The sequence below is a fragment of the Apaloderma vittatum genome, unplaced genomic scaffold (genome assembly GCF_000703405.1).
Source record: "Apaloderma vittatum isolate BGI_N311 unplaced genomic scaffold, ASM70340v1 scaffold24114, whole genome shotgun sequence".
Lineage (NCBI taxonomy): Eukaryota > Metazoa > Chordata > Aves > Trogoniformes > Trogonidae > Apaloderma > Apaloderma vittatum.
In genome coordinates, this window is record NW_009712451.1 from 13,733 (window position 1) to 24,006 (window position 10,274).

The window sequence follows — 10,274 nt, forward strand, 5'->3', positions numbered from 1 at the left end:
GGTTATGCAGATTGGTAATGATGAAATAGTGGAGAGACAACCAGAAGCAATCAAAAGGGGCTTCAGGGCACTGAGGAGGATGCTAGAAGGATCAGGTGCACAGGTTGTGTTTGCCTCCATTCCTTCAGTTGCAAGGAGGAATACTGGAAGGTTCCAGAAATTGCAACAGATTAATACTTGGCCAAAAGGGTGGTGCCACCGATCTTGCTTTGGGTTTTTTAATCATGGGGAGATCTGGTGTACTAAAACCAGAGGGGGTTCACATGACTCAAAGGGGAAAAAGGATCCTACGTCATGAGCTGGCAAGACTCATAGAGCATTCTTTGAACTAGATATGGAGGAAGAAGGGGTTGTAGCCAAATCAAATGTAGATAACCCTGGGATAGGCATAGCAACATCAGAAGCAGAACCACTCAGAAGGCGAGGTGCATCCTGGGATGCATCAAGAGGAGTGTGGACAGCAGATCGAGAGAGGATTCTCCCTATGCAGTCAGCTCTTGTGAGACCCCACTTCGAATACTGTGCCCAGTTCTGGGGTCCCCACTGTAAGAGGGACATGGATCTGTTGGAGCGTGTTCAGAGGAGGGCCACAAGGATGATCCAGGGGCTGGAGCACCTCTGCTACGAGGACAGACTGCGGCAGCTGGGGTTGTTCAGTCTGGAAAAGAGAAGACTTTGAAGGGACCTAATAGCTGCCTTCCAATACCTGAAGGGAACCTACAGGAAGGCTGGGGAGGGACTTTTTACAAGAGTTTCCACTGATAGGACAAGGGGAAATGGGTTTACGTTGAAGGAGAATAGATTTAGATTAGAACTTGGGACGAAATTCTTCAGTATGAGGGTGGCAAGACTTTGGAATAAATTGCCCAGAGATGTTGCAGCTGCCCCCTCCCTGGAGGTGTTCAAGGCCAGGTTGGATGGAGCCTTGAGTATCGTGATCTACTTGAGAGGCGTCCCTGCCCATGACAGGGAGGTTGGATTAAATGATCTCTAAGGTCTCTTCCAATTTAGGCCATTCTGTAATGATTCTTTACAGAATTAGCAATTAATTGACTCACTGTTTAATTAAATTAAGTATTTTACCAAAGCCAGATATGCCTTTCTCATGCAAACTGCTCCTCTGTTTTTGCCATGTCCTGACACAGCCCTTTGTTTACCACATTATTACTTATTCCCAGCCTGTCACTGCTGAACTAGTTCTTGCTGAGTTAACAAGACCTGCCTTGGATCAGAACATTCTGTGCTTCCCAGTGATGAGATCCTCTGTCTGCCTTCTACTCTTGACACATGATGTAATATATAATTGTTTTGCCTTGCCTATTTAACTTGTTGAACAGGAAGATGGAGTTTACATAACCAGTTTGGCAATATTATAAAAACAGGTGAATTGGCTTAACTTCTAGCTCTTTGCTGGACATTCAGTTCATTTGTCAGTGAAGAAAAAAATTGACATATTAAATTGTCTTATAGCAAACGAATTTTTAATACTATTCCAAACGAGATTTTTCTCTTTTCCATTTGTCATTTTTTTAAATTTTTGCTAACTTGTACATATGAATTTTAACAGGCAGAGTTCAAAGTTCAAGTTCATTCATGATTAAACATAACACATTTGAACTAGACAACAGAATGCAAGTTTTCTATCAATATGTAGTGTCTGTGAAGTTCAAACAAAGAACATATCTCTCTGGATATTTCTCAGTTCTGGCATCAAATAATGATAGGTGGCTACCTGTATTCAAATAAAGAGAAATGGTAAGTATTTCATCATAGGTAATTAAGGTAACTTAGGAACTTAGAATAGTTGCTATATAGCATGAAGAAAGAAGCCATTTATTTCTAACTTAATCAAAAATCAGACCCATCTGAAATTAAACACGACACCTTGCTTAAAATTAATAACACATAAACCCCTTGTGTTTATAGGATTGAGTATAGTGTCTTTAGAAAAGTGTCTGGAAAGAACAAAACCAAAACAATTACCAGATTTTCAAAAGAACAATCTGCCTTGGACATTGTTACATTGATACTGTGTGTCTGGCCACCTGCATCCTTAAGGTTACTTGATCACAAGTTTGGGCTGGCCTCTGCCTTCAGGAGATTGAAAATGCTCCATCAGAGGCCACTGGTGTTAATACTGGTGGCTGGCCTGAGGACCAAGGGGGAAACAGTAAGGAAGTAAGAGGAAGGGGAGGAGGAATTTCCTGGGTTGTGAGGTTCAGGAGATGCTGCAGGCTGGAAAGAGTTAGGTACAGACATTTGCCTGTGGATAAGACTAGCAAGAAGTGTTCAGTAAAAGCTCATCACTGCTGAGCAAGATGCCAGCTGAAGGAATAAGCAAGTGTGGAGAAACCTCTTCTGTGTTTATGACATTTGCCTACGAGGAGGAACTAATTTTGTTTATTCTGTAAGGCCACTGATCTACTCAGAAAAGGGGAAACAGCAACGATGTGAGATCCTGTAAGACTGAAAGAATGCTATATTCCAAACCTTCAGCCTCCAAAGCAGGTCTTCCAATAAAGCCTGGTAGGCACTAAATACTCTATGACCAGAGAGAAACTTCTGCATTTTTCAGCTTCTGTGGAGTAGAGGTGAATAGAGTTTCCAAGCAGCAGAGGATGCCTGGGGATACATCTCAGCTGCCAGAGTTGAGTGAGAGGTTTAAATAAAAGTATAGTTTGCAAGAAAAGTGATAATTTTGTATCAGTGTCATGAAATAGAGCCTCATCCTTTTTGCAGCAATGCACTTGGAAGGCAGAAACATGTCTTGGATTGTGTTGCCCCCAAGAGCAGGCCATCTTTCATTCTTTGTTCACTCAGCTGTTACCATTGAGATGTCAGAATATGCAGAAGTTGTCACTTTCTTGATGAAAAGTAGCTGTCTCAACCTCCACGTAGGACGGCTTTGATATTTTCTTAATAATAGTGTTACGTTCTTCAAGAAAACCTTAAAAATCACTTTCTTAGACCCTGTCTTTCTAAGGAGGGAAGGCATGTAACTCCGATCATTAGAAAGATTAAGAACCTCATAAAGCATACAATAATAAATACCAAAGCTAGACAAGTAGTTACCTGCAGTGAGTGAAATTTCCTTTACATTCCACCTAAAATTAAACTGTAGAACCATGTGGCTGGACCTAGTTCTCACCAGGTCTTGGATCTCGTTCGAAATGCTGAGACCTGATGCATCAGCATGTAAGGATTGCAAGAATTTCAGCTAGTATAAAACATGGCTAGATGTCTCCAGGCATTTTTCATTTTTTCAGTTTTGCACCATAATCCTTAGATTATTCGTTAATAAAAATGGTGAAGGGCATTTCTTGATACTTTTCAGATGCCATATGCCTCCTGAGAACTGCAGGTTCAAAGGACTTTTATCCTCTATTTGCACAAAGTGAGTGTTGAAATAATAAGCTAACCCTTAGAAAACTTCAGTTACCTGGTAGATACTACTTTGGGTGAATGACTTTGTATTTTCCCTAAAGGTCTGAGCAGAGCATATTATATATTCATGTTCCTATTTTTCAGCAGAAAACTTAAATGGCATCTTTAGGGGGACAGTTGATAGTGAAGCTAGCCATTTTATAAAATATTTCAATTCATCTTGGAGGGGAAGAAAATGTTCTGAATGTAATTTAAAAATGTAATTTAAAAAAAAAGAACCAAAGAAGAAACCACCAAAACTTTAGCTCTGAGTCACTGTTTACAGTGTATCAAACAGTGAAGGATTGAGTAGCAAGGAGGCTTCAGAGTGAAAATGTAAAATGTAGCTGAGTGCTGGGGAGTTTCAGAATGCTGTGGTGCCGTGTGGGTTTACAGACTGCTGGTCGTGGGTAGAAGACCCCAGCAGAAGAAGTCTTCTCTATGACTGTTCAGGTGGTGATAGGAAGCCCTGTAGAACCAGGGGGAGCAACCTTGCTAAGACTCACTGTACCTAATTGCAGTAAGCTGTGCAGATAAACTGAAGCCAAATTTGGAAAATTTGTTATAAAGATCCTGCACTTTTATAGTGTGTTTTAAGGATAATTCTTTCTGTAAATATGCATGCAGTATTTTCATTAGAATTTGCATTTTGAACCAAGTTGATTATGCTATTCAGATTTGGAACTACTCAGATCTTTTATTTAAAGGCCTGTAATGGCAGGGAAAAATCTGGCTCATAACTGCTTCAGACTGCAGTGGCCATGGTAAGTGAACAAATAGTATTTAGAAATACAGCCACAATGTTTGGGAAAAAAAAAAAAAAAGCTTATGTTCTAGTGAGAATTGAGAATTAAGTATTTGCTCGTGGTAATATTAGAAGGGAGTCGGTGCCTATGAGAGAATTCCACAGAACAAACTTGTCAGTATCAAAGGACAAGATGTTTATGCTAAGAAAACTCATCTGTTTGACCCAATTTTTCTGATGTGCCAATTGACAGAAGATTCTTATTTTCTTTAGTTTGAGCACAGGAACCCTGATTTCAGTGTACATATTGGTGCCATGAATTTAATGCATAAAATAGATACATGCAGATAATTTGAACTTGAAAATTTTTAGTCCTGGTTTGGATTGTATAGAAGATTCTGAACAAGACACCCGAGTTTTCTCTGTTTCCTAATGAGGATAATTTCTTATATTTCTTATATTTCAAGATCAACATGGTTATTTTACTAAATTGCAGCTATACTTTGGGTAATGAAAGCTGATTTAAAAGACCCTTACTTTAGTGTGAAAACCAGATGACAGATACACTTCAACATTTAAAATGGACTGGGAGCATTTGGAATTTAGTTACAGGCTGTTATTACCTGACTAAGAGAACTTTGTTAATCCCTGGAAAAGATTTAAGTTAGTAAGCAGCTGTTCACAGGAGGTGAATTACATCCATATTTTAATAAATCTTTTTATGCTATTTTGTCAGAGACTATGATGCAGTCTTCAGATCTAAAGACATATGACCTTGTTTCTTAGTAGTGGGGGTGATACAAGCACCATAGGAGTAATCTCCTTGAAATTAGTAAGTTCATGGTGGATTTATACAGGCATATGGTAAACAAGAACGAAACTGAGGGATGTTATAATGAGGTTTTGCTGTACTGACAGTGGAAGATTTGACCTTGTTACGCTTGGCAATATGTTTGTTTGACTATGGGAGAATTTTCTTTGCTCTCCCCTTCAGTTTGCAAAGTCATTTGTGTGCTGCTTCTGTATTTTCATGCTGTATAGGTATGTGAAGTGTTGTTGCCTCTGCTCTGTGCATCTCTGTGAATTTTAAGTATAGAGGCAAATAAGGACTAAGAAAAAGGTGTTAGTTTTCATGATATCTCCAAGATGAGGTTTTTTTTAAATACTGCCTTTTAAAATATTCCCAAGTGTTCATATGCTTGCTGTGTCAACTCTTGGCAATATAACATGTCTTTTAATGCCTTTCCTAAAATAATGTCATGGTCTTTTGCTCAGAGTGAAGTGTACTGCTCTAGTTTCTCCTTAGCTCTTCCATATCCTTGTAATCTGGAGAAAATAGTCAGCCTTTTTCCTCCTATATCCCAGTCTAAATGTGGACATTAGCAACAACTGTTAATTTGTATTTGGGTTCAAAGTCAAAATTCAGAAAGAAAAATTGCTTTTCTGCCTTTCTTCCTGCTCTTCACTACCTGCCCTAATGAAAGCACAGAGAAGTCTTGTTAGCAGGACTTGCAAATGATCCTTCTAATAGGAAACATATGCTAACAAATAAAAAACAAACTTCAGTGTTTTTCAAGGCCTTTTGTGTTTACTTTGAGAGTTCTTTGTTTTCCGCTGAACAAGATGCCAAGGTCTACCAACAGCATTTTTTCTATTACACCTGTGGCCAAAGCAGTACTTGCACTTACTTCAACTGATAGCCTCAGCACTTAGTGGAAGCAGCCAAATCCACTTCAGGTCATCTTTATTAGTGAATTTCCAGCTTTAACCTGTACCCAACTGTGTTTCAGTACAGAGCTTCATGAAGTGGAATCAGCAAGCTCTACAGGCCTTTTCTGAATACACCTACTGGGAGGGGATTTCTGCCACACAGTAGGATCGTGCATCTCACGGTTTAGTGAAGGGTGGGGGTAAACCTCTAGAAATATATCACTTTTATTTTTTTTTATTTTTCACCTGTGCATGAGTAGGCTTTTATACCTGTTATGAATGTGGTACATTTGTTTTAGCTAATAAAGCTGGTAGATACCTGGAGTTAACATATGGGTTCCCTAAGCAATGTTGTGCTTCATGTCCTCATCGCAATACCCTGGTCACTGTTCATGTCATCAGCTGAGGGTGTGTTGGACTCCCTCCCTTTGTGGATCGTGCTGTTCCTTGGCCTGGCTGAGCTGTCTTTCAAGTCTCTGGGACAAGGTTTTCCTCTGAGATTTTTATGCTTCTGCTCCCCCAGTGGTTTTTTTCCCAAGTTATTCGTACCATCTCAGTAGTTTCAGTTCTGTCCTATCCCTTTTTTTAGTTATTATTTTATATATTAAGCTTGCATGGCTTTGGTTTATGTACTAGCAGAGACAAGGTTGGACATGTTTCTCCCAAAACAGCACCCTGGGGCACAGGTACCTAACGTCACAGGCACAGTGAGTTAGAGGAGGAAATGCATGTGATAAACAGCTCTATAGTAGCAAGTCCCACACAAAAAATAATGTAAAAGGTAGCCTGACTTTTAATGCAGTTTCACATTTATTGATGACTATATTTGCTTCTCCTTTCTGATCCAATAGAATAGTGAAACTGGGACACCTCAGTGCAGTCAACATGATTGAAACATTAAGAACATTCTAAACTAGGGCTGAAATTGCAACTGTAGAAAAACAATTTTGCCACACTTAATTTTACTTACATACTTGAAACTTTGCATTATAAAATAAAGAGGTACAATGACCATTTAAAATGCTGTATTGTAACATTGACTTCTGATTCACCTAATTATCTTTCTGCTCTATTCTTAGGAGATCCTCAAGAATGAAAATTACAGAGAAGAAATGAAAAGGAAAGTCAAAGATGTATCTGAAAAGGATAAGCTCCTTCAGGCCAAGGAATACAAAGAGGGACTTGTTGCTGAACCAGGTCATACTCGTGTTAAAGGCCACGCATCAGCTCCGTACTATGGGAAGAAGGAGCCTTCACAAGACCCAACCAGCACTGCCAGCACCTTCCAGCCAGGCTCCTGGATGCCACCAGGCAGTGGTAGTAGCCACAACAAGTGAACAACTGTGATGTACAGATTCTGCAGATGGATAAATATTTTAACAGACAATGTAAAAAGCTGATATGTATTCCCAAGTGTGCAATAAAGTAGAATCAAAGCAGTTTCACTGTTCACAGAACTGCTCAAATAGGCTTAGTCATGACAAACTGCCATGAAATGTTTGGCTTTGGTGAAAACCAGGATCTGTTACTAATTTTGTTTTCGACTGTTGCTTTTCATCAGTTTCATCATACTGTTGAAATCATAGGTAGAAGACTTTCTAGCTAACTTAATTTACTTAAATAATTCTAAATTGTTTAATCTTTGAAGACTCAATTTATTTTCAAAATTATTTGATGTAATGAATTATAATTACTCAATAGGCTTACATTTTCCCAAGCCTGGGCACCCGAAGATAGTTCTTCAGAATGCTCGTTAATTCCTTTGGCAGTGCCAGCATGCTTGCTGCTTTCCTCTAGCAAGTGGATGGAAATGTTGATTTTGTTAACAGGAATCACTGTGATATTACACTGATTACACAGTCTTAATCTTAGAGATGTTCTTGTAACTTAAGATTTAAGAGAACAATCAACATATTTTAATAATGTTTGATTTGCAGGCAGCAGTTAGCACAGGATAAAATCACACTGGATCAACTGCATGTAACTGCTTATAATAGAGGTTAGAACTACTTGGTAAAGCTGCTGGAAAATAACAGAGTTTGGGGCAAGGGACTGTCATTAAGAAAATTAGTAATGTAGCTTTTATTTCTGTTGTATGCAGGGACTTCCAAAAATTTCTAGATCTGTTTGGCCACAGTTTAGATACAGAGAATGTTAGATTATTTGCTGAGAGATAATGCTTGAGAACTTCAAGTCAAAAGAGAAAGCACACAATTTTTTGGAAAAAAAGTATCAAATTTATTTATGCAGTCCATCCTTCATCTGTTCTCCCCCATGTGTTTTAACCTACATAACTATCAAAGCTGGAACACATACACATTTGACAACACTTGATACAAAATGTAGAGACTTAATCCTATGTATTTATAAATTGCTGAAATGTCATATTCTAATACGACTTGCTTTGACCAACAAAACTGAAAGGGGATCAACAATACTTAAGGTTTACTTTAAGTCATCTCACTGTTTCTCCCTATTTCAAATCCTCCTTGGTGTCAGCCAGCTCTACTTACTTTAACAATAGGATTAAGATTTTTAAAAATAAGGAAGGACTAGTTGCTAGAAAGCACAACTTGGTGCTGCTGCTTAGAACTATGTCAAGTCCAAAAACTTAATGACTGCTACAAGCTCTTTAGAACTAGACTATTAGTAAGGATTAGGTTTTGAAAAATGAATCACTTCTGTTAGAAAAAAAATGAATTTGAATAAAGATTAAATAATTTTGGCATATTTACACCACAGACCCCACAATGACTATTTCCAGCATCTAGCATTTTGCAGCCTGGAGGGCAGCAGATTTTCAAGGGCCATGGGAACAAATATTCCACTTAAACTCAGAAGGTCCTAAATCAAGGTAACCAGAAATGTTAGCAAGTAGGAAGAACTACTGTCACCAGCATGCACATCCTCCTGCTCTGCCCTCCCACAGCGACCTGCTGTAGGTCACTAGGACTCAGAACACTGGGGCACCTGGCTGGGCCTTTGATCCCACCCATTTATGGCTATTCTCTGGGCTGGTCTCTGAAGGCAGAAACCAGCTGGTTACAGGTGGAGTGTTCAAGTGATCGTTAGGGAAAAACGACATAGTAGTGTATTTTGCAGAATGGCTTAAGACAAATCAGAGTACTAAGAACAAGCAAGCAGTTCCTAGAGTTTGGACTGAATTCAGAGGCTGGTGGTTCAGGCAACAAGATAAGCTAGGGTAGGTTCTTTTTGCAGACACGCCCCACCATCAGAGCCACTACAGCAGGAAGGTGAAGGAACTGCAGGGCCACATGCAGTGTCCTTAAAGGAAAAGCTAGCTTAGCTCTGCAGCTTTGCTGAAGGTATACCAAAGACCGCCCTTCTGTAATCCAGTTCACCGTTGACATTTTCCCCATAATTTGACAGTTTTAAGACACTTGCTAAGTGATACCTCAGGTAAGCAAAAAATTTAATCTACCTCCAGAGCTTCACAACAGATTATTTTCTTTTATAAATTTAACATGCAAATTTGGAAAAGCAACCCGCACCAGAACAAAGTAGTAGATTAAATTACTGTAATGTGTCACTTGGGCAAATTTTAACACAAACCATCTCATCAGAAAAAAAATACACTAAAGGGATTAAATTTCATACTTCAAGAAATAACAGGATCAAGTATCAAAGGACAGTTACAACGCAAAATGTACAAGTATACATTTAAAAAGTGGATTCTCTGCACAACGAAGGCCTGTTTTTCCCCATTTAATCCTTCTTTGTTCGTTTGGCTTTTGCAATATTCTCTTGGCGTTTCTGTTTCTTCTTTTGCTCTCGCTCCCTGGCCTCAATCATTTTTGCCAGCTTCCATGAAAGTGCTGCACTAATTACGAACAGTGGCGTAAGGGCCAAGATCACTGTAGTAAGAAAGCCATATGGGTCCTTTGCAGCCCACTCCACGATGTATTCAGCCCAAGCCTTAATATCGAACATTTTTTCTGGTTTTCTTTTGGGAAAACCCTGTGGAATAATAATCAAATTTAACAAGTAAAACCATGCATACACAGCAATTACCATTTTAATATAAGCCTTCTTTCATTTTTAAAGAGCAAGCTCATGTTTGCTAGAAGTTAGTGCATAATATGTGAAAGCATAATACCATGTTGACCCTACCTGAAACTACAAAGTTTACAGTTAGACATTTCACGCAACAGACCTTCATCTACTACCAAGAAAAAAAGTTCCTACGTGGAAATAGTGAAATCTGTGCATCTTTGGAAGAGAAGGAAAGACAGGTCCGTAGGTTTTACTTTACTAGAGCGGCCAGGTGGTGCTTTAGAGCAGTAGCTGTCAGGTCAACAACATCGCAACCGTGTCGGCTGCGAGCACGGCGGTCGGTGCCCCAGGGGCGCGTAGGTAGAGGGCACCTGACTGCCTC

The 10,274-nt window shown here is 39.2% G+C and overlaps 2 protein-coding genes across 2 annotated transcripts; one reads left to right on the forward strand and one right to left on the reverse strand.

Annotated features, from left to right (window-relative positions):
* The first annotated feature begins 334 nt into the window (after positions 1-334).
* NDUFAF2 (NADH dehydrogenase (ubiquinone) complex I, assembly factor 2) lies at positions 335-7,215 on the forward strand. The gene is made up of 2 exons (XM_009867998.1): positions 335-499; positions 6,958-7,215. The coding sequence occupies exons 1-2, from the start codon at positions 335-337 to the stop codon at positions 7,213-7,215; spliced, it is 423 nt and encodes a 140-aa protein (XP_009866300.1).
* Positions 7,216-9,361: 2,146 nt separating this feature from the next.
* SMIM15 (small integral membrane protein 15) lies at positions 9,362-9,856 on the reverse strand. The gene has a single exon (XM_009867997.1). The coding sequence runs from the start codon at positions 9,827-9,829 to the stop codon at positions 9,605-9,607; it is 225 nt and encodes a 74-aa protein (XP_009866299.1). The 5' UTR covers positions 9,830-9,856; the 3' UTR covers positions 9,362-9,604.
* Between the last annotated feature and the right edge of the window lie 418 nt (positions 9,857-10,274).